The 23870-nt window shown below is 56.7% G+C and overlaps 1 protein-coding gene across 3 annotated transcripts; it reads right to left on the reverse strand.

Moving 5' to 3' along the window:
* Positions 1-798: 798 nt before the first annotated feature.
* On the reverse strand, positions 799-20241 carry PI4KB (phosphatidylinositol 4-kinase beta). Of its 3 annotated transcripts, XM_082298908.1 has the most exons (13): positions 20082-20241; positions 19744-19830; positions 16396-17287; positions 14894-14938; positions 11648-11875; positions 9758-9985; positions 8619-8728; positions 7553-7657; positions 7031-7154; positions 5276-5541; positions 3607-3739; positions 3412-3532; positions 799-2263 (listed from the first exon to the last, which is right to left on the reverse strand). In XM_082298908.1, the coding sequence occupies exons 3-13, from the start codon at positions 17257-17259 to the stop codon at positions 2082-2084; spliced, it is 2406 nt and encodes an 801-aa protein (XP_082155034.1). In that variant the 5' UTR covers positions 17260-17287; positions 19744-19830; positions 20082-20241; the 3' UTR covers positions 799-2081. The 3 variants fall into 3 exon arrangements, with proteins under 3 accessions (XP_082155034.1, XP_082155033.1, XP_082155032.1); XM_082298907.1 differs by lacking the exon at positions 14894-14938 and having other exon boundaries at positions 19744-19827; XM_082298906.1 differs by lacking the exon at positions 14894-14938.
* Between the last annotated feature and the right edge of the window lie 3629 nt (positions 20242-23870).

Genomic DNA, 23870 nt, shown 5'->3' on the forward strand with positions numbered 1-23870 from the left:
TGAAGGAAAAGTGGGAAAGCCGCTCCCAAATCCCAGACTGAGGGAGAGGTTTGGGGCCTTTTCCGGGCCTTTTCCAGCTGCTCCTCTCCCTCGGGACCAGGGACCTTTCCTGCTTCAAATCTCAAAAAAAACCCTCTGGAAAAGCCCCTTCGGACTCGTCCCTCCGGCACTGAGATTCCTGGAATTCCTGGAATTCCCTGTGAATAACTTCTCCCTTTCCCTGTACAGTTGTATCATACACTAAAATCCACAAATTCCAACAACTGCTGTGCTCATTTCGGGATTTGGTTCGGTTTTCCAAGGTTTTTTTTCCCGTGTTTTTGCGTTTTTCTGGATGGAGGAGCTGCTTTGGGTTTGATTTCTTTCGTTTTTTGGCTTTTTTCCCCCGTTTTTTTTTTTTACTTTTTGCAAGCAGGAATTTGGGGAATCCTCCCTCCCCTTTTCCCTGCGGGTGAATGGATGGGAAAAGGGTGGAAAAAAACTGGGAAAAATCAGGTGGAATCGGCCATTCCCAAATCCCCCGGGCCGGGTGTAAATTCTGTTGGAAAATAGAGAAGAAATTAAAGTTTCTACGAGTTTTAGAGGGAAAAAAATTCCCAAAAAAAACTATGGAAAAATGGCTTTGGACCCTTCGGTTTTCCAGCATTTCAGTGCCTTGAGCTGGATTTGGGTTGGAGGGAGGGAGGGGATGGAATTTTGGGAATGTGTCCCTGGAATTTCGGGGCTGCATCCCTGGAATTTTGGGAATGTGTCCCCCCGGGATTCGGGGAATTGCTCCATGGAAAGCCGCGGGCGCTGGAGGCTCTCAGGAATTCTTTATTCTGTAGGAATTGACTCCATTAAACTCCAGTGGTTTCACCCCTGCTGTGCCCTGGCTTCGCTTTTCCCTGGATTTCGCTTTTCCCAGGAAAAGCTCCTGGGAGTGGGAAGGGGGAGGGGAGAAGGGGGGGTTGGGGTGGCTCCCACTTACCCCAAATTTTGGTCCTGCCCCCCAAAAAAGGGGCTTGGGAAGGGCCGGGGTCCCCTCCCTGTCCCCTCCCGCTGTCCCCACGCCCCCCCCCCAGGGGTTTAAAATGGGGATTTTGGGGTTTTTTAATGCTAAAAATTAAAGGATGAAAAATTGGGGACACGGGGGGGTCCCGGAGGGGACGCCGGGGACACTCCCAGTGTTGCCCCCGCCCGGCCGGACCCGGGACGGGGAAATTCCAGGATTTGCCTTCCCTGGGAAGCTCCGGATCCTTCCTGATTCGGGATTTGGGACCGGGGCAAAGCCCCCCCCGACCTCCCCCGTGTCCATCCCGATCCCGGCCCGACATTCCCGGCCGGAATTACCGGAGAAAGGCGGGGGGAGCAGCCCCAGCCCCGAATTCCTGGAATTGCAGGAACCCCACCGGGAATTCCCACCTGGAATTCCCCACCTGGCTGGAATCCCACCCGGAATCCCACTGGGAATCCCACCTGGAATCTCTCACCTGGAGGGAATCCCACCCAAATTCCCAGCTGGAATCTCACCTGGAATTCCCACCGGGCGTCCCCGGGTGCTCAGGAGGGCAGCAGGGACTGCGAGTGACCACGCGGGGCCGGGAATTCCAGCAATTCCAGGATTTTGGGATTCCCACCCTTCAGGAGACACCCACGGGCGGGGCCGGACCCTCCCCCTTCCCACCCCCCACACTCCATTGGGATGGGGGCGAATTCCAGGGAATAACGCCGTGAGGAAGGGGAGATCCCCCATCCCCATTCCCGCCTCATTCCCGCATGATCCACTCAGGAATTCCCCCGAAAGCGCTCGGCTTCTCCGCTCCTGCTTTTCCCGCTGCTTTTCCTGGCTTTTCTATGGAATTCTGTCCCATTCCTCCAGCAGAGCCTGGCCCGGGAAGCCGCCGAGCCTCCACCTCTCCCTCGGGCCCCGAGATCCGCGCGGGCTCCGAGGTTTGGGGGGCGTTTTTTGGGGGGGAGGGGGGGGGGGGGAAGGAGTGGGGGGGGTGGAAAAATGGGGAATTTTCCTGGGAATTTTTTTTTTTTTTTCCCCCGGGGAATTTTTTTTCTTTTTTTTTTTCCCGGAATCCTCTGGAATTCATTCACATGATGCCGTTGGTGAGGTACTGGAAGCCGTCGTAGAGTTTGGTGGTGATGGATCTCATGGAGCCGTCCACCATCTGCTCCACCAGCAGCTGCAGCTGCTCCTCCGTCAGGTTCATGTGGAAGCGCTCCTTGAGGTGCCGGATGGTGGAGGAGCCGTGGAAGCACGGCAGCTGTGAGCCTGGAACAGTGGGAATCTGCCCTTGGAATGGGAATCCGGGCAGGGAATGGGGGCAGCTGCGAGCCTGGAACAGCGGGAATCTGCCCTTGGAATGGGAATTCCAGGCAGGGAATGGGGGCAGCTGTGAGCCTGGAACAGTGGGAATCTGCCCTTGGAATGGGAATTCCAGGCAGGGAATGGGGGCAGCTGTGAGCCTGGAACAGTGGGAATCTGCCCTTGGAATGGGAATCCGGGCAGGGAATGGGGGCAGCTGTGAGCCTGGAACAGCGGGAATCTGCCCTTGGAATGGGAATTCCAGGCAGGGAATGGGGGCAGCTGTGAGCCTGGAACAGTGGGAATCTGCCCTTGGAATGGGAATCAGGGCAGGGAATGGAGGCAGCTGTGAGCCTGGAACAGTGGGAATCTGCCCTTGGAATGGGAATCAGGGCAGGGAATGGGGGCAGCTGTGAGCCTGGAACAGTGGGAATCTGCCCTTGGAATGGGAATTCCAGGCAGGGAATGGGGGATTCTAGGTTTGGAATGGGGGCACAGGAGCAGCTGGGAGCCTGGAACACGAAAAACGGGACGGGATGAGGGATGGGATTCTGTGGGAAAAGGGGGGCTGGGATAGGGGGAATGGGGTCAGAGAGGTGGGAGCCTGGGAGGAAGGAAAAGGGGAAGGAAAAGGGGATGGGAACAGGGATGGGACGGGGATGGGACGGGGATGGAATGGGAGTCTGGAATGGGGTTTGGAATGGGGGAATGGGATCAGGGAGGTGGGAGCCCGGGGGCAGGGAAAACGGGATGGGATGGGATGGGATCAGGGGAGTTGGGAATCTCCATCCGGAATGGGGAGAATGGGAAAAAAGGAGCCCCCAAGGGCTCGGGGGGAGCTGGGAATCCCTGGGAAGGGGCCTTTGGAATGGGGCTGAAGACCCCGGGGGTGCTTGCAGAGCTCTTCCCACCCCTCCAAACTCCCGGGAATTCCTGGGAATTCCCTCTTCACCCCCAGGAGAACCCCCTGAAGTGCTCAGCATCCTCAGGGCCGTGGGACCCACAGGGATGTGGGATCTCCCTGAGCAGCCCGTGGGTGCTTCCAGGGGCTCTCCCACCCCTCCAAACCTCCGGGAACGGCCAGGAATTCTCCCGGAAGGGCCGGGAACGCGCACCTTGCTGCATGATCTCCACGATCTGCACCACCTTGTCCATGTGCTTGCGGGCCGCGATCAGCCCCTGCAGCATCAGCATCTTGTAGTAGTTGAACATGTCCCCGTCCAGGCCCCCCATCACCTGCGGGAAAAGCGGGAATGGCAACGGCCGGGAAAGCCGGGAGCGGCCCCGGGAAGCTCCCGGATCCCACTCACGTCCACGAATTCCGTGGTGAGCTTGAAGGCCGAGGTTTCGAAGCCCAGGTTCCGGGGGGAGCTGGACAGGATGAAGCCGAAGTCGATGTGGATGATGTGGCCGTCGGCGTCCAGCAGGATGTTCCCGTTGTGCCTGGGGGAATCCCATCAAATCCCATTGAATCCCATAAAAATCCCATAAAAACCCCAAAAAATCCCACTAAAATCCCATAAAATCCCATCAAATGCTATTAAAATCCCATTAAACCCCATAAAATCGCATTAAAAGAGCATCAAAATCCCAGAATTCCCATTAAATTCCCAGAATTCCCATGAATTCCCAGGATTACCTGTCCTTGACCTGCAGCAGGTAGCACACCAGGCTGTGCCTGCACACCCCAGAATTCCCATTAAATTCCCAGAATTCCCATGAAATCCCAGGATTACCTGTCCTTGACCTGCAGCAGGTAGCACACCAGGCTGTACCTGCACACCCCAGAATTCCCATTAAATTCCCAGAATTCCCGGAATTCCCAGGATTACCTGTCCTTGACCTGCAGCAGGTAGCACACCAGGCTGTACCTGCACACCCCAGGACTCCCAGAATTCCCAGAATTCCCATGAAATCCCAGGATTACCTGTCCTTGACCTGCAGCAGGTAGCACACCAGGCTGTGCCTGCACACCCCAGGACTCCCAGAATTCCCAGAATTCCCATGAAATCCCAGGATTACCTGTCCTTGACCTGCAGCAGGTAGCACACCAGGCTGTGCCTGCACACCCCAGGACTCCCAGAATTCCCAGAATTCCCATGAAATCCCAAGATTACCTGTCCTTGACCTGCAGCAGGTAGCACACCAGGCTGTGCCTGCACACCCCAGGATTCCCATTAAATTCCCAGAATTCCCGGAATTCCCAGGATTACCTGTCCTTGACCTGCAGCAGGTAGCACACCAGGCTGTACCCGCACACCCCAGAATTCCCATTAAATTCCCAGAATTCCCATGAATTCCCAGGATTACCTGTCCTTGACCTGCAGCAGGTAGCACACCAGGCTGTGCCTGCACACCCCAGGATTCCCAGAATTCCCAGAATTCCCATGAAATCCCAGGATTACCTGTCCTTGACCTGCAGCAGGTAGCACACCAGGCTGTGCCTGCACACCCCAGGACTCCCAGAATTCCCAGAATTCCCATGAATTCCCAGGATTACCTGTCCTTGACCTGCAGCAGGTAGCACACCAGGCTGTACCCGCACACCCCAGAATTCCCATTAAATTCCCAGAATTCCCATGAATTCCCAGGATTACCTGTCCTTGACCTGCAGCAGGTAGCACACCAGGCTGTGCCTGCACACCCCAGGACTCCCAGAATTCCCAGAATTCCCATGAATTCCCAGGATTACCTGTCCTTGACCTGCAGCAGGTAGCACACCAGGCTGTGCCTGCACACCCCAGGACTCCCAGAATTCCCAGAATTCCCGGAATTCCCAGGATTACCTGTCCTTGACCTGCAGCAGGTAGCACACCAGGCTGTACCTGCACACCCCAGAATTCCCATTAAATTCCCAGAATTCCCATGAAATCCCAGGATTACCTGTCCTTGACCTGCAGCAGGTAGCACACCAGGCTGTACCTGCACACCCCAGGATTCCCATTAAATTCCCAGAATTCCCGGAATTCCCAGGATTACCTGTCCTTGACCTGCAGCAGGTAGCACACCAGGCTGTAGCCCGCGCAGCTGCGCACGAAGTTCCTCTGGGCGCTCAGGAAGGACTCTGAGTTGTAATTGCCGTGCTCCTGCAGGAAATAATCCAGCAGCGACAGCTGCGACTGCTTCTTGATCTGGTGGATGGAGACGGCGCTGAGCACGGGCTCGATCATCCCGCTGTCCGCAGAGATCACCAGGATCTTGTAGGGCTTGATCCAGAGCGGGACGCGCTCCTGCTCCCAGATGGACTGCGGGCAACGCCAGCACACCCGTCACACCCCGAGAGCCCGTCCGAGCCCGTCCAACGGCATTCAATCCCATCAGAATCCCATCCAACGGCATTCAATCCCATCAGAATCCCATCCAACGGCATTAAATCCCATCAGAATCCCATCCAACGGCATTAAATCCCATTAAAATCCCATCCAACAGCATTAAATCCCATTAAAATCCCATCAAATGGCATTAAATCCCATTAAAATCCCATCCAACGGCATTAAATCCCATTAAAATCCCATCCAACGGCATTAAATCCCATCAGAATCCCATCCAACGGCATTAAATCCCATCAGAATCCCATCCAACAGTATTAAAATCCCATCAAAATCCCATCAGAATCCCATCCAACGGCATTAAATCCCATTAAAATCCCATCCAACAGCATTAAATCCCATTAAAATCCCATCCAACGGCATTAAATCCCATTAAAATCCCATCCAACGGCATTAAATCCCATCAAAATCCCATCAAATGCCATAAAATTCCATAAAAACCCATTGAAATGCCATAAAATCCCATTAAAATCCCATAAAATGCCATAAAATTCCATGAAAACCCATTAAAATGCCATAAAATCCCATTAAAATCCCGCAAAATGCCATAAAATCCCATTAAAATCCCATAAAATCCCATTAAAATGCCATAAATTGCCATAAAATGGTATTAAAATTCAATAAAATCCCATAAAATTTCAATAAAATCCCATTAAATGCCAGAAAATCCCATTAAAATCCCATAAATTGCCATAAAATGGTATTAAAATTCAATAAAATCCCATAAAATTTCAATAAAATCCCATAAAATCCCATTAAAAGCCATTAAAAGCCATTAAAATCCCATAAAGTGCCTTAAAATCCCATTAAAATTCAATAAAACCCCATTAAAATCCAAAAAAATCCCATAAAATCCCATAAAATCCCATCAAAATCCCATAAAATGCCTTAAAATCCCATTAAAATTCAATAAAACCCCATTAAAATCCCATTATTAAAATCCCATTAAAATTCAATAAAATCCCATAAAATCCCACTAAAATCCCATAAAATGCCATTAAACTCCATAAAACCCCATTAAAATTCAATAAAATGCCATTAAAATCCCATAAAACCCCATTAAAATCCCAAAAAAATCCCATAAAATCCCAAAAAAATCCCATTAAAATCCCAAAAAAATCCCATTAAAATCCCAAAAAAATCCCATTAAAAGCCATTAAAATCCCATTAAACGTCACAAAATCCCATCTAAAGCAGGGAATTCTTTCGGGATTGGGTTCTTTTCGGGGAATTCTTCGGGAATTGCTCTCCTGGAGCTGTTTGAGCGCCTGGAACGCCAGCAGCATCCCCTAAAACTCCCTAAAATGCCATCAAAACCCCGCAAAAGCCCATAAAAAAGGCGGGAATTCTTTCAGGGATTGGGAATTCTGGGGAATTCTTGGGGAATCCTTCGGGAAGGGCTCACCTGGAGCTGTTTGAGCACCTGGAACGCCAGCAGCTCCTGCCGGAGGTCGTCGCCGCACTTGACGATGACGGAGAGGAGGCGCCAGGACGGGAGGTGTCCGTAGGGAGACGCTTCCCGGATTCTCCTGAGGGAAAATCGGGAACAACGGGATCCTTCCGGGTTGGGAAGGTTGGGAAAAGCTCTGGGAATGCCCGGGCTCCTTCCCAAGCCAGCTCTGAGCACGGAATTCTCTCCTGGAATCTTTTCCATCAGGACATGGATGAGACCCACCCGAAATTCCTCAAATCCCAGGGGTTTTCCCGCTTTTTCCAGGAGGAATTCAGGGCTTGGAATTCCAAGGGGTTTATCCCGGGAGAAGCCAAACCCTTCGGACCTCAGGTCTGCCTAAAAATCCCCGGCAAAACGCGGGCTGTGGGCAAATCCCTGCACTTGGGCAGGGCCGCGGTCGATTCCCGGATGAACCGCGGATCCCCTGGAATTCCCTGCAATTCCCTGCAATTCCCTGGAATTCCCAAGCCCTACCTGACTTTCTCCTGCCAGGGCTCCTTGAGGGCCACGGCCGACGGATCCTCGGGATCCCTCCGGAAGGACGTGGGGGTGTGAGCCAGCTGCTCCGACAGCCGCCGCCTGCGGGAGGACACGGCACGGCTCCAGGGATTTTCGGGAAAGCTCCCGCATTTCCGAGGGAAAATTCCCGGATTTCCGCTCCCAGGAATGTCAGAATCCCAGGGTGTTTTTGAGGGGGAATTTCCGGATGTTTCCTCCCAGGAAATGTCAGAATCCCAGGGTGTTTTTGAGGAAAAATTCCCAGATTTTTCCTCCCAGGAATGTCAGAATCCCGGGGTGTTTTTGAGGGAAAATTCCCAGATTTTTCCTCCAGGGAATGTCAGAATCCCAGGGTGTTTTTGAGGGAAAATTCCCGGATTTTTCCTCCCAGGAATGTCAGAATCCCGGGGTGTTTTTGAGGGGGAATTTCCAGATTTTTCCTCCAGGGAATGTCAGAATCCCGGGGTGTTTTTGAGGGGGAATTCCCGGATTTTTCCTCCCAGGAATGTCAGAATCCCGGGGTGTTTTTGAGGGGGAATTTCCGGATTTTTCCTCCCAGGAATGTCAGAATCCCGGGGTGTTTTTGAGGGAAAATTCCCAGATTTTTCCTCCAGGAAATGCCAGAATCCCAGGGTGTTTTTGAGGGAAAATTCCCAGATTTTTCCTCCAGGAAATGTCAGAATCCCAGGGTGTTTTTGAGGGGGAATTCCCAGATTTTTCCTCCAGGAAATGTCAGAATCCCGGGGTGTTTTTGAGGGAAAATTCCCGGATTTTTCCTCCAGGAAATGTCAGAATCCCAGGGTGTTTTTGAGGGAAAATTCCCGGATTTTTCCTCCAGGAAATGTCAGAATCCCAGGGTGTTTTTGAGGGAAAATTCCCAGATTTTTCCTCCCAGGAATGTCAGAATCCCAGGGTGTTTTTGAGGGGGAATTCCCGGATTTTTCCTCCAGGGAATGTCAGAATCCCGGGGTGTTTTTGAGGGGGAATTCCCAGAATTCCGGGGCTTTTCTGAGGGAAGTTCTGGGATCTCTCCCCAGCTCACCGGATGTCTCCGGCGGCGATGAAGACGGGCTCCCGGCTCTCCTGGCTGGTGATGGAATCCACGGAGAACTGGGAGATGTTGTCGCAGCTGTTGGTGTGCATCTCCGGGAGCTGCGGGAATCCCGGGAAAACGGCGTCGGGGGAGCCCGGAACGACATCGCACCGGGAATTCAACCTGGGATGGACCGGGGCGGGACCGACCCTGGGCCACCTTGGGGCCACCCTGGGGCCACCTTGGGGACACCTTGGGGATACCCTGGGGCCACCTTGGGGACACCTTGGGGACACCTTGGGGCCACCTTGGGGACACTGTGATGCCAGGACCCTCTGGAAAACCCCATTCCCGACATTCCCACCTCCATGGAAACACGTTGCTGGCCATGGACACCCCGGGGGCCGTGGCCCCGTGTCTGACCCCATTCCCAACATTCCCACCCCGGGGACCGTGGCCCCGTGTCCGAGCCCATTCCCAACGTTCCCACCGCAGGAGCCGTGGCCCCGTGTCCGAGCCCATTCCCAACGTTCCCACCGCAGGAGCCGTGGCCCCGTGTCCGAGCCCATTCCCAACATTCCCACCCCAGGAGCCGTGGCCCCGTGTCCGAGCCCATTCCCAACGTTCCCACCCCAGGAGCCATGACCCCGTGTCCGAGCCCATTCCCAACATTCCCACCCCAGGAGCCGTGGCCCCGTGTCCGAGCCCATTCCCAACATTCCCACCCCGGGGACCGTGGCCCCGTGTCCGAGCCCATTCCCAACGTTCCCACCGCAGGAGCCGTGGCCCCGTGTCCGAGCCCATTCCCAACGTTCCCACCCCAGGAGCCATGACCCCGTGTCCGAGCCCATTCCCAACATTCCCACCCCAGGAGCCGTGGCCCCGTGTCCGAGCCCATTCCCGACGTTCCCACCCTGGGGGCTGTGGCCCCGTGTCCGAGCCCATTCCCAACGTTCCCACCCCAGGAGCCATGACCCCGTGTCCGAGCCCATTCCCAACATTCCCACCCCAGGAGCCGTGGCCCCGTGTCCGAGCCCATTCCCAACATTCCCACCCCGGGGGCCGTGGCCCCGTGTCCGAGCCCATTCCCAACGTTCCCACCCCGGGGACCATGGCCCCGTGTCCGAGCCCATTCCCGACGTTCCCACCTCCACCTGGAGCTCCACGATGTCGTCCACGGACCAGGCCTCGTCGTCGTTGTCGTAGTTGGGGACGGTGCTGAAGCTGCCGGCGCGCTGCTCCGGGCCCATGCCGCACTCCGGGAGGTTCTCGGCCGAGCGCGTGCTCCGGATGCGATTCTCCGGGATGCGCGCGGGGACATTCGCCGTGTCGAAATTGTCACATTCCAGCACTTCCACGTAGATTAAATAGGGAGCCTGGGGAACCGGGGGAAGGGACACGGATGATCCCGGACGCTCCCCGGGTTGGGGGGAATCCGTGCTTCTCGTGGGTATGGAGGAAAAGGAGATTCCAGAGGTGCTCCGGGGGCATTGGGAGTGCTCAGGGGGTTTGTCCCCAGTTCCAGCTGTCCCAGCATTCCCAGTCCTGGATGTGGCACTTCCAGATCCCTCCCACCATTTCCAATCCTGCAAGTGACACCTCCAGACCTTTCCAATTATTCCCAGTCCTGGAACCAACACCTCCAGCCCCCTGCCTCCATTCCCAATCCCGGGAATCCCACCTCCAGGAGTCTCCCACCATTCCCACTCCCACAAATCCCCACCCCAGCTCCTTCCCACCGTTCCCACTCCCACAAATCCCCACCCCAGCTCCTTCCCACCGTTCCCACTCCCACAAATCCCCATCCCAGCTCCTTCCCACCATTCCCAATCCCGGGAATCCCACCTCCAGCAGTCTCCCACCATTCCCAAACCCACAAATCCCCACCCCAGCTCCCTCCCACCATTCCCAATCCCAGGAATCCCCATCCCAGCTCCTTCCCACCGTTCCCACTCCCACAAATCCCCATCCCAGCTCCTTCCCACCGTTCCCACTCCCACAAATCCCCACCCCAGCTCCTTCCCACCATTCCCACTCCCAGAAATCCCCACCCCATCTCCTTCCCACCGTTCCCACTCCCACAAATCCCCACCCCAGCTCTCTCCCACCATTCCCAATCCTGGAAATCCCCACCTCCAGGAGTCTCCCACCATTCCCAATCCCAGGAATCCCCATCCCAGCTCCTTCCCACCGTTCCCACTCCCACAAATCCCCACCCCAGCTCCTTCCCACCATTCCCACTCCCACAAATCCCCACCCCAGCTCCTTCCCACCGTTCCCACTCCCACAAATCCCCACCCCAGCTCCTTCCCACCGTTCCCACTCCCACAAATCCCCATCCCAGCTCTCTCCCACCACTCCCACTCCCATAAATCCCCACCTCCAGGAGTCTCCCACCATTCCCAATCCCACAAATCCCCACCCCAGCTCCCTCCCACCGTTCCCACTCCCACAAATCCCCACCCCAGCTCTCTCCCACCATTCCCAATCCTGGAAATCCCCACCCCAGCTCCTTCCCACCGTTCCCACTCCCACAAATCCCCACCCCAGCTCCTTCCCACCATTCCCACTCCCACAAATCCCCACCCCAGCTCCTTCCCACCATTCCCACTCCCACAAATCCCCACCCCAGCTCCTTCCCACCATTCCCACTCCCACAAATCCCCACCCCAGCTCCTTCCCACCATTCCCAAACCCACAAATCCCCACCCCAGCTCCCTCCCACCACTCCCACTCCCATAAATCCCCACCTCCAGGAGTCTCCCACCATTCCCACTCCCACAAATCCCCACCCCAGCTCCTTCCCACCATTCCCACTCCCACAAATCCCCACCCCAGCTCCTTCCCACCATTCCCACTCCCACAAATCCCCACCCCAGCTCCTTCCCACCATTCCCACTCCCACAAATCCCCACCCCAGCTCCTTCCCACCATTCCCACTCCCACAAATCCCCACCCCAGCTCCTTCCCACCGTTCCCACTCCCACAAATCCCCACCCCAGCTCCCTCCCACCGTTCCCAGTCCCGCCCCGCGGCACCTTGTCCTTGGAGTTGAGGACCACGGCCTGCGAGTGCGGCACGCGCACCACGTGGTGCTCGAAGGCGGCCGTGGGCAGCCAGGCGCGCGCCGGCAGCTTGTGGTTGAGCAGGGAGAGCTCCGAGATGAGGCGCTGCGTCTTCTGCTCCTTGGTGGGCAGCGTGGCCAGGCGCTTCCCGATGGCCATCAGCGACTTGATGAACTCCCGCTCCGGAGCCAGCCGGACTGGCTGGAAAAGGCCGCCACGGGAAGCGAAAAGGGTGGGAAAAGAAGGAGGAGAAGTGGAGGTGATGCCGTTGGTTTTTTAGTGGGAGCGAATTCCTGCCCTTCCCTTTTCCTGCTCTTCCCTCTTCCCATCCCGGAGCAGCTGGAAAAGGGCTGGGAAAGGGCTGGGAAAGGGTTGGGAAAGGGCTGGGAAAAGGTTGGGAAAGGGCTGGGAAAGGGCTGGGAAAAGGTTGGGAAAGGGCTGGGAAAGGGCTGGGAAAGGGTTGGGAAAGGGCTGGGAAAAGGTTGGGAAAGGGCTGGGAAAGGGCTGGGAAAGGTCAGGAAAGGGCTGGAAAAGGTTGGGCAACAGCTGGGAAAAGGTTGGGAAAGGGTTGGGAAAGGGCTGGGAAAAGGTTGGGAAAAGGTTGGGAAAGGGTTGGGAAAAGGCTGTGAAAGGGCTGGGAAAGGGCTGGGAAAGGGCTGGGAAAAGTTTGGGAAAGGGCTGGGAAAGGGTTGGGATGAGAAAAAAAAAGTTTGGGGAAAAAAGGAGGAAAAGTGGAGGTGATGCCGGGGCTTTTCCACTGGGATTGAATTCCTGCTCTTCCCTGTTCCTCGTCCTTCCCTCTTCCCACCCCGGACTGGCTGGAAAAGGGTTGGGAAAGGTTGGGATGAAAAGCAAAAGGTTTGGGAAAAAGGAGGAAAATGGAGGTGCTGCCGGAGCAAATTCCCGCCCTTCCCTTTTCCAGAGGGAAATGTCTTCATCCCATCCCATTCCAAAGGATTCTCTTCCCTCTTCCCACCCCTCCCTCCTCCCGGATCCCAGAAATTCGGGATCCCATCCACCAGCAGAGCAGGATCCCAGTGTTTTCCCTTCCCCCCTCCCGTTGTGCTGTCCGGAAAATCCTCCCCGGAATTCCAGAGCCAACGTTCCCAGCGGGATCTCCCGGTCCCTCTGGATTCCCAGGATTTGGGAGAATCCTCACTCCCATCCCTCTGGATCACCCTCCAGATTCCCGGGATTTGGGATTTTCCAGCTCCCTGGGAGATCCTCACTCCCAACCCTCCGGATTCCCGGGATTTGGCAGGATCCGGATCCCTGGAATCCAGGAGGATCCCGCCCCCAGCCCTCAATCCGACCATCCCATCCCAGCAAGATTTGGGATTTCCCTTTGGATGCAGGAGCCCCTCCTGCATCGATCCCGAATTTCCACTCCACATTCCTAAAATCCAGGAACAACCAAGGGCTGATTTTCGGGATCACCAAGCGCTCTGATCATGCTGGAAAAGGCGCATGCAAAAAGCCACAGATCGGGAAGAGAGGAGCAAGGGAAAACGCCGGAAAAATCGGGAATGGCCGATTGGGAAAGAAAGGGATCGGGAAAAATCAGGGAAAGAAGGATCGGGATGGGGATTCCCGGCTGGGAATCCGATGGATTTGTAGTCCACGGCCAAAAATTCCTCAGGAATTCTGGGATAACACTCGGCTTCCCTGCCCCCACCTCGCTCCAGGCACGGGATGAATATTCCAGAGGTTCCTGATCCCGGCTGGATCCCAAAAATCCCTTCCCCTCCATGGACTGAGTCCCATTCCTGCAAAAACCGGGATATCCCACGGATGCTTCCGCCCCCTCTGCCCAGCTTTTCCCATGGAATTCCGGTGGTTCTGATATTCCTGCTCCTCCCATCCAGGTTTTCCACGGATGCTGTCCTCTCGGAATATCAGGAAATGCTTTTCCCACCGGGATATCCCAAGGAATTCCCCCTGGTGGGGATTTGGGATGAGCCCAGGGATCCCTCTGGATCAGCCCCGCCTCGAGCCGGGGGAATTTTTCATTCCCGTCTTTTCCGGGGATCCCAAAGCGCTTCCTAAGGATCTTTTCCAACACTTGGGAATATCCCAGCAGCTCCAGGATCTGTTCGGAGCCTCTGGAATTCTGAGTCCGGTGGGAAACTTGGAGATCTTGGATCCTCCAGGCAGAGGGGTTGGGAAAATCTCTCTTCCTCCCATTCCAGAGGGAAATGTCTTCATCCCATTCCTCATCCCACCATTCCCAAGGATCCTTCCCACATCAAAGCTTCCCATTCCAGCAAAACATTCCACAGAGAAAGAGGAATTATCCCTGTTTGCCACTGATGTTTTGGATTCCCAAAAAAACCCCGGAGAGGAGCCACTGGCTGGGCTGGGAGGAGCAGGAATGGGTGGAAATAAAGGAATTCCTGGAATTCTGGGTGGGAATTCGGGGCTTGGAGCTTCTCACAACCCCATTATCCCTAAAAACCACTGGGATTGGGAAAGAACGGAAGGACGAGGCCGGAATTTGGAATAAAATCCCAACAATATTCCCAAATCCAGGCGCGGGAATGATCCCCGTGAATTCCCAGCAGGATGAGAGCTGGGCTGGCATCCAGGAATTCCTGAAAAAGCCTAAAAAAAAGCTGGAATTTTTCCCAAAAATCCTCACACTGGAGGAAATCATGGACTACACATTCCCACTGGGAATCCCGGCGGGAAGAGAGGAGGGAGAGATGCCGTGGATTCCAAAAATTGAATGGAAAAAAGGGGAAAAGGGCTCATTCGGGAGAGAAAAATCAGGGAAAACGCCGGGATTCGATTGGAATTCTCACGGAAAAAAAAAAGGAAGGAATTAAAGGAATAAATCAAGGAATGATCGGTTGGAAAAAAACCAAGGGAAAAAAAAAAGCGAATGAATCCCATCCGGCCAAGAATTCTGGGAGCCAAATTCCAAGGAAACAGCATTTCCTCTTCCACCTGCAATGGGCATGGCTGGAAAAGCGGGAATCTCCTCATTCCCGGATGGATTTCGGTGGGAAAAGGGGGATTTTCCTTTATTTTATCCCAATCGGAACGGGAGAATTTTCCCAGGATTCCCATTCCGAGGGCGCTTTGGGTGGGAAACGCCGTGGCGGCGATCCCGGGATTTCTGGGGGAATATTTGGGGAATGCCGGGCAATTCCAGAGGGGTGGAATTGAGGAAATGCTGCTGTGGGAAGAGGGAGCCTCCGGCACGGGAACGGAACTTACGGGAGCCAGGGACTTATCCAGGCTTTCCGTACTCGAGGAGAATTCCTGGGAAAGGCAGGAAAAGGGGGGATCGGTGGCAGGTTTTTTTTGGGAATTTTTTCCGTAGGGAAGAGAGGAAGGAGAAGGGAAAAGGGGGAGAAAAAGCAAAGTTTAGCTCCAGGTTCACTTCCAGCAATTCCCAGATTTTTTTTTTGGTCCCATCCTGTTGGAATTCTGCTGATTTTCCCATCTGGGAGAGAGAAATTCCAGGAGGGAAAATTCCATGGATCTCAAGCGGGATGGGATCAAACCGGAGCAGATCCGAGTGCTAAATTCCCACAAAACCCCCAGGATCTTCCCGGTTTTCCTCCTCTGGGATTCATTATCCCGCCCCAGAAGGATAAGGAGGGATCCAGCTCCGAATTCCTTGGATTTCTGACCTCGGATCAGCCTCTTTCCAGCACCAAATCCACCTTTTTTTCCTTCCCTAGATTCCAGTTTATCCCTAATTTCAGCACCTCCCTGGAGATCCCTTTCCCAGCAGGATGAACCTTGGAGCTCTGGGATGAATCCCAAAGGACAACCACAAACCTGGAGCAGCTCTGGGATGAATCCCAAGGCACTTCCACCTGCCTGGAACAGCATTTCCCAGCAGGATGAGCCTTGGAGCACGGCCCCAGTCCCAGAGGAGCTCTGGGATGAATCCCAAGGAATGACCACGTCCTTGGAGCACTGCCCCAGTCCCAGAACACCTTTTCCCACGGGAACATCCTGAATTTACCTCCTCCTCACTCTCCATCTCGGGGCTGCTGCCTGAGCCTTGGAGCACAACCCCAAACCTGGAGCAGCTCTGGGATGAATCCCAAAGGACAACCCCAAACCTGGAGCAGCTCTGGGATGAATCCCAAAGGACAACCCCAAACCTGGAGCAGCTCTGGGATGAATCCCAAAGGACAACCATGGCCCCAGAGCACCTCTGGAATGAATCCCAAGGCACAACCACGACCGCAGAGCAGCTCTGGGATAAATCCCAAAGCAGAACCACGGCCCCAGAGCAGCTCTGGGATAAATCCCAAAGGACAACCCCAAACCTGGAGCAGCTCTGGGATGAATCCCAAAGCACAACCACGACCCCAGAGCAGCTCTGGGATGAATCCCAAAGGACAACCACGACCCCAGAGCAGCTCTGGGATAAATCCCAAAGGACAACCATGACCCCAGAGCAGCTCTGGGATAAATCCCAAAGGACAACCACGACCCCAGAGCAGCTCTGGGATAAATCCCAAGGCACCACCACGGCATTTTCCCGACACATCGAGCCTTGGGGCACAACACCAAACCTGGAGCAGCAGCTCTGGGATGAATCCCAAGGAATGACCACGTCCTTGGAGCACAGCCCCAGTCCCAGAACATCTTTTCCCACGGGAACATCCCGAATTTACCTCGGGGCTGCTGCCTGAGCCTTGGAGCACAAGCCCAGCCCCAAGCCCCGACCTTTTCCCACGGGAACATCCCGCCTTTACCTCCTCCTCGCTCTCCACCTTGGGGTTGCTGGCCGTGCGCTTCAGGTTGCTGCTGAGGCTGATGGAGACGGTGGCGTCCGACTTGGACCTCTGGTGAGTCCGTTTGGAAGGGGACAGCCCCGTGTCGGGCCCGGCAGCGGGAACGGCGCCGCCCAGCTCCCTCCTCCTCGCCGCCGGCTTCAGCTCGTCGGAAAGGATGAGCCTGCGGAGCTTGGTTCCGCGGGAATGGCGCTGCGTGGAGATGTGCATGTCCGAGGAGTAGGCGCCGAGCAGCAGCGCGCACTGCAGCGAGAAGTCGACGCTCTGGCGGCAGCGGTGCACGATGTAGGGCTTGATGGCGTCGCCCACGTCCTCGTCCATGTGGATGTACATGTTGAGGAGCTGCGGCAGGTAGAAATCCACCTCCTCGTCGCGGAAGCAGAACAGCCGGTTCCCGATGTACGCCTGGACTCCGGGCTCCTTGGAGTTGTACAGGTAGGAGATGGCCATGGAGATGTCGAAGAGCTTGGACTCGAAGAGGCGGAGGAGCCACGACTGCTTGGCCTGGTTCTGCCGCTTCCGCGCCGTCCTCACCGTGTTGGAGCTCTCCTCCTCCTCCTCCTGGATCCGGGATCCCGGCGGGTCGTCCAAGCAGCGGATCTGGCAGCTCTCCCCGTTGGGAATTCCGTCGGCTCCGTGGAGCTGCTTGACCTTCTCCAGGACTTCCTCGCAGGCTTTCTTGGCCACCTCGGGGTCGATGAGGGCCAGCTCGCCCACGCCTTCCGTGATGACGCTCAGGGAAGAGCCCCCCCCGCCGTTCCCTTGGGAATTCGCCGGCTCCGGGGGGCTTTTCCCGAGGGGAGGGGCTGCGGGAGAGTCGCCCATGGCCGAGGAGGGGCGGCGCGGCTCAGAGCTGGGGAGAGCGGGAGAAACCGGGATCAGGGAGGGGACTCGAGAGGAGGAGCAGCAGAGGGGCTGCAGGACTCAAAGGTGGGGGGAAACAGGAAAAAATCGGGAAAAAATTGGGAGAAAAACGGGAAAAAACTGGGAGAAAAACAGGAAAGAAATGGGATTGGGGATGGAATTTTTCCCCTATTAATTTAGCAGTTTTCCTGTTTTAAGCAGTTTTTTATTTTAAGATTTTTCCGTGTTCATTTAAGATTTTTCCCATTTAAGGTTTTCCCTGTTAATTCTGGATTTTTCCCTGTTAATTCCAGATACTTCCCATATAAGAAACTTCCCTGTTAATTTAAGGATTTTATCCCTTTATCTTTCCAACTCCCTGAGAAAGGAGGGAGGAAACCCTCAGGAATTCTCCCTAAATACTCCCAGAGCCCATTTTTCCTCTTTTTTTCCTCTTTTTTTCCTCTTTTTTCCCCACTTCTTTCCCAAAAAATCCCAGCTGACCAAATCCCGACCAAAGTCCAAGAGTTTTGCTCCGTTCCCACCGTTCCCAGTGCTCCAAATCCCACATTCCTCAAATTTTTGTGGCTCTTAGATCCCAAAAACCTCTCGAGAGCCGGAAAAAAATCCCCAGATGCTCCAATTTTTCAACGAATCCCAAAAAAAAAGTGGTGGAAATTTGGGATTGGGACCAGGGAAAAGTCCCACAGAGTTTTGCCAGCACTCCTGGGCTCCTCTAAACATTATCAGGGATAAAAAATTCCTGGAAAATTAAAATATTGAGAGGGAGAGCAGCAATCCCAGTGCCCACCAAGGATTTTCCAAGCCTGGATAAGTTGGGAAAAGCTTTTCCATCCCCATTTTTGGGGCTCCAAGCAGGAAATTTCAGGGATTCTCTCCCTCCTCTCGTACTTTTCAACATGTCCCATCCCTGTTTTATCCCACTCCAGGTGGGAATTCTCATGGAATTCCAGGCCCAAAATGGAGCCCATGGATGGGCTCCCACTTGGCTCAAGGATCGCTGGGATAAAAAACTGTTGGGATAAAAAAATTGTTGGAATTGAATTTTGTTGGAATTAAACATTATTGGGATAAGATATTCTTGGGATAAAATATCAGAATAAAATATTTTTGGGATAAAATAAATTGCAGGAAGAGGATGGGAAACTCCACAGGGATGAGAAACCCCAGCTCCCAATATTCCTCAGCCAAGGAAAAAGATCCTAAATCCCAATTCTGAACTTCCAGGGCCAGCTATTAGTGATTTTAATAATTAATAACCATTTCTAATTAATAATTGAATAATTAACAAGCTGCTCCACCCCCACCTTCCTCTGTGGAACTGGGAAAAGGGGAAGCTCCAGGCTGAAAATCCCAAATTCCTTGGTTCCTCCTCATGGGAAGGAGGCAAATCCAGGGATTTCCATGGAAATGAACTTCCCCAATCCCAAAAAAAAACCAAACTGTGGGAACGCCCAACCCTCTCCCACCTCTGGGATTTGTCCCAACCCTTTGGAAAAGGATTTAGCAAGGAATCCCTTCCCAAAGCCTTCAGCTCATCCCACAAAAACACATCCAGGTTTTTCCCTCTTCCCAGAGATCCCTCAGGATCCCAAAGCCTGGAGCAATCCCACAATCCTGAAAATTCCCTCCTCCCATGGATCACGAGGTCCCACATTCCCACACTCCTTTATTTATGCAAATTCCCCCTTTTCGAGGTATCCCAGGGTTTGGGCTTTTTTTCCAAAGGCTGGGAAAGAAGCTGGAAAAAAAGCAGGAGGAAAAGCAGGAATCCACGTTCCCACCGGGCTACCAAGGGCAGCTCTTGTGCTGATCCAAGCATGGACCCTGAACTGTGGGATCATAAATTTTCCAGGAAATCAGGAGCAGAAATCCCCCGGGAATTCCAGGAGCACAGCCCTGAAATCCCACTCAGAATTCCAAGCAAAAAATCAGGGACTGTTTTCTCCCCACCAATCCCAAGGCTGATCCTGCAGGAGCAGATCCATGGCATCCACACCAGGAATGACTCCAAAACCTCACAAACTCTTCCAGCACCGGAAGAAAAAAGCTGGAAAATCCCCTTTTCCACCCAGTTATTCCCTCACGGATTACAGGGAAGCGGAGGGAATAAAAAGGGACGGATTAAAGGTAATTATTTCTCATTATTCAACTTCCCACCAACTCCAGCCGAAGTTTTCCAGGGGAAACATTCCCGAGGGGATGAGTGACCCTCGCCAATCCCATCTTTACGTAATCCACGGAATTTAAGAGGGGATTTTGGGCAATTCCAAAGCCCTCAGAGGCACCAGATGGCCCGGAGGGGGGAAGGGTTGGCAAATCCTCATGAGGAAAAGCGGCTGGAAAAGGCTCTGGAAGGGGAATTGCGCCACTTCCCCCGCGGGGAGCGGGGCTTTGGGAGTTATTCCCTGGAAAAGGAAGAGGAAAAGGATTGGGATGAGGTACCTGGAGCGATCCCATCCCGCGCGGCTCCGCTCGGCGAGCCCGGCCCTGAGGCCGGCGCGGGCGGCTCATCCCGGGCACCGGCGGCTGCTGCGAGAAAAGGCGGAAAAACACCCCAAAATCACCACAAAAATCCTCCGCGAGGAAAAGGCGATTTCTTGCGGAGCTCCTGCGCCACGAAGGCCGCGGGGGGAACAGGAGGAGGAGAAGGAGGAGGAGAAGGAGGAGGAGGAGGCGAGGCCGGACACGGAGCGGCCGCGGAACCGCCGGGGAGACCGGGCTGAGGGAGATGGAAGAGGCCGCGGGGGGGGCCGGCGGGGGTGCGGCGGGGCCGGGCTCACCTCGGGGGGCCGGGGAGGAGCGGGGCCGAGAGGAGAGGAGCGGAAGGGTCGGAAGGGGCCGGTGGAGCGGGGCCGGCGGAGCGGGGCCGGAGCGGAGCGGGGCCGGCGGAGCGGGGCCGGTCGGAGCCTCCCCAGGCCCGGCCCGGCGCCGCCTCACGGGGCTGAGGGGCGGCCGCCGCGCCACAGCGCCCCCTAGCGGACCGGCGGCGCGGCGCGGGAAAGGGGGCGGGGTCTTTGGAGGAGCAGGGGGCGGGACCTATGCGCTTATATGGATATGGGGGCGTGGTTTGTATGCTAATGCGGCTGATGGGGCGTGGCTTATATACATATATGGCGTGGGGGTGTGGTCGCCTGGCGGCTGGGGGCGTGGCCTCGGTACGGAACGAGCCCAAGGCGCCCCCGCGGGTTCCGCGTTTGACGAAAATCGGCGTTCTTGGGGGAAAAATCGCCTCGGTTGTCGCTGTCACCACCCCGGGGGGTCGGGACAGGTTGTCCTCCCCCTTGTCTGTGTCCCCTCCCAGTGCCCCGTGTCCCCTCCTCACTTCCAGTGTCCCCTTCCCACTTCCAGTGTCCACTTCCCACTCCAGTGTCCACTTCCCACTCCAGTGTCCCCTTCCCGCTTCCAGTGTCCCCTCCCAGTGCCCGTGTCCCCTCCCACTGCCTGTGTCCCCTCCCCACTTCCAGTGTCCCCTCCCAGTGCCCGTGTCCCCTTCCCCGGCTCACAGACAGGACAGCCGCACTGGAGTGACTGGTTTTTACTGGTGCGACGCATGGGACCCCATCCCTGTCCCCGCCCTCGTGTGTCCCTCGCGGTGTCCGGAGCGGGGCTGTCCCTGCGGGTCCCCAAGGGGGGACCCGGCCTTGCTGTGGCCCCGCTGTGCCAGGGCCTCCGGTGTCACCGTGGTGCCCGTCCTGCCATCCCTGATGACGCTGACGCGGGCGGGCGTGATGGGCCTGGAGGGGCTATCCCTGAGGGGCACGGTGGCACTGCCACTGCCAGGCCTGTCCCCAGTGCTGCCACTGCCAGGCCTGTCCCCCGTGGTGGCACTGGCCCGGGATGGGCAGTCCCTGACAGGGATGGTGGCACTGCCACTGATAGGTGTGTCCACTATGGGGGGACTGCCACTGCTCATCCTGTCCCCAAGGGTGGCACTGCCCCTGGATGGACACTCCCTGACAGGGATGGTGGGACTGCCACCGACTGACCTGTCCCCAACAGGGACGGTGGCATTGCCCCTGGATGGGCAGTCCCTGAAAGGGACCGTGGCACTGTCCCTGCCTGGCCACTCCCTGTCAGGGACGGTGGCACTGTCCCTGGATGGGCACACTCTGATGGGGACGGTGGCACTGTCCCTGCCTGGCCACTCCCTGTCAGGGATGGTGGCACTGCCACATGCCAGCATGTCCCCGAAGGGAAGGATGGCTCTGCCGGGCACCGCCGAGTCCATGATGGTGGCAGTGACCCTGGGGATGCTGTCCCCAACCAGGACGGTGGCACTGACAAAGACGGGCGTGTCCACGATGGTGGCAGTGCTCAGGGACGGGCTGTCCCTGACGGGGACGGTGACACTGCCCAGGATCCGCCTGTCCATCACGGTGCCACTGAGAGTGACCAGCGCGTCCACGATGGTGGCAGTGCCCCTGGATGGGCAGTCCCTGACGGGGATGGTGGCACTGCCAGCAACCAGGCTGTCCCCAATGATGCCACTGCCCCAGAAGGGGCTGTCCCTGATGGGGACAGTGGCACTGCCAGTGACTGACGTGTCCACGATGGTGGCAGTGCCCCTGGATAGGCTGTCCCTGACGGGGACAGTGGCACTCCCAGTGACCGGCCTGTCCCCAAAAGTGCCACTGTCCCTGGAGGGGCAGTCTCTGGCAGGAACGGTGCCACTGTCGGTGACCAGCCTGTCCTCAGCGGTGCCACTGGGAGTGACCAGCCTGTCCCCGATGGTGCCACCACCACTGACCGGCCTATCCTCAACAGGGACAGTGGCAGTGCCAGTGACCGGCCTGTCCCTGACAGTGGCACTGCCCCCAGCTGAGCTGTCCCTGCCAGGGATGGTGGCACTGCCAGAGACTGGCATGTCCCTGACAGTGCCACTGCCCCTGACCGGTCTGTCCTCAACGGGGGCAGTGCCACTGCCCCTGGACAGGCTGTCCCTAATGGGGACAGTGCCACTGCCCCCAGCTGGGCTGTCCCTGACAGGGACAGTGGCACTGCTCCTGCCCGGCCTGTCCCCACTGCCACTGGCCCTGGGTGACCTGTCCCTGATGGGGACAGTGCCACTGGCCCTGGGCAAGTTGTCCCTGACAGGGACAGTGGCACTGCTCCTGCCTGGCCTGTCCCCAATGCCACTGGCCCTGGGTGACCTGTCCCTGACAGGGATGGTGGCACTGGCCCTGCCTGGCCTGTCCCCACTGCCACTGGCCCTTGGTGAGCTGTCCCTGACAGTGACGGTGGCACTGCTCCCTCCCAGCCTGTCCCCAGCAGTGGCACTGCTCCTGGATGAGCTGTCCCTGATGGGGACGGTGGCACTGCTCCCTCCCAGCCTGTCCCCAGCAGTGGCACTGCTCCTGGATGAGCTGTCCTTAACAAGGACAGTGGCACTGCCAGGGACTGGCCTGTCCCCAGCGGTGGCACTGTCCCTGACCGGCCTGTTCCCACTGGCACTGGCCCTGGGTGACCTGTCCTTCATAGGGACAGCAGCACTGCCACCAGCTGAGCTGTCCCTGATGGGGACGGTGCCACTGCCCCTGCCCGGCCTGTCCCTGATGGTGCCACTGCCCCTGCCCAGCCTGTCGTCAGTAGTGCCACTGTCTCTGGGTGACCTGTCCCTGATGGGGACGGTGCCACTGCCCCTGCCCGGCCTGTCCCCAGTGGTGCCACTGCCTCTGCCCAGCCTGTCCCCAGTGCCACTGTCTCTGGGTGACCTGTCCCTGATGGGGACACTGCCACTGCCTCTGCCCAGCCTGTCCCCACTGCCACTGTCTCTGGGTGACCTGTCCCTGATGGGGACGGTGCCACTGTCCCTGCCCAGCCTGTCCCCACTGCCACTGTCTCTGGGTGACCTGTCCCTGATGGGGACGGTGCCACTGTCCCTGCCCAGCCTGTCCCCACTGGTGCCACTGCCCCTGCCCAGCCTGTCCCCAGTGGTGGCACTGTCCCTGCCCGGCCTGTCCCCAGTGCCACTGTCTCTGGGTGACCTGTCCCTGATGGGGACGGTGGCACTGCCCCGGCCCAGCCTGTCCCCAGTGGCAGGGGCCCTGGGTGAGCTGTCCCTGACAGGGACGGTGGCACCACTCCTGCCCGGCCTGTCCCCAGTGCTGGCACTGTCTCTAGCTGGGCTGTCCCTGACAGGGACAGTGGCACTGCTCCTGCCTGGCCTGTCCCCAGTGGTGGCACTGCTCCTGCCTGGCCTGTCCCCACTGGCACTGGTCCTAGGTGACCTGTCCCTGATGGGGACACTGCCACTGCCTCTGACCAGCCTGTCCCCAGCGGTGGCACTGCCCCAGGATGAGCTCTCCTTGACAGGGACGGTGCCACTGCCCCTGACCAGCCTGTCCCCAGTGGTGGCACTGCTCTTGGCTGCGCTGTCCTTAACAGGGACAGTGGCACTGCCAGTGACCGGCCTGTCCCCAGTGCCACTGGCCCTGGGTGAGCTGTCCTTACTAGGGACAGTGGCACTGTCCCCGGCTGCGCTGTCCTTAACGGGGATGGTGGCACTGCCAGGGACTGTCTTGTCCCTGACAGGGGCAGTGGCACTGCCCCTTGATGAGCTGTCCTTAATG

The sequence above is a fragment of the Coloeus monedula genome, assembly GCF_965178545.1.
Source record: "Coloeus monedula genome assembly, chromosome: 29".
NCBI classification, from domain to species: Eukaryota; Metazoa; Chordata; class Aves; order Passeriformes; family Corvidae; genus Coloeus; species Coloeus monedula.

Excerpts from the sequence above, each read along its gene's own strand:
- PI4KB (XM_082298908.1), bottom strand. The coding sequence starts at position 17,259 with ATGGGCGACTCTCCCGCAGCCCCTCCCCTCGGGAAAAGCCCCCCGGAG. Across the intron at positions 11,876-14,893 it reads TGGATAAGTCCCTGGCTCCC|CCAGTCCGGCTGGCTCCGGA; the intron begins GTAAGTTCCGTT and ends GGCCTTTTCCAG. Across the intron at positions 7,155-7,552 it reads CCCTGGCAGGAGAAAGTCAG|GAGAATCCGGGAAGCGTCTC; the intron begins GTAGGGCTTGGG and ends ATTTTCCCTCAG.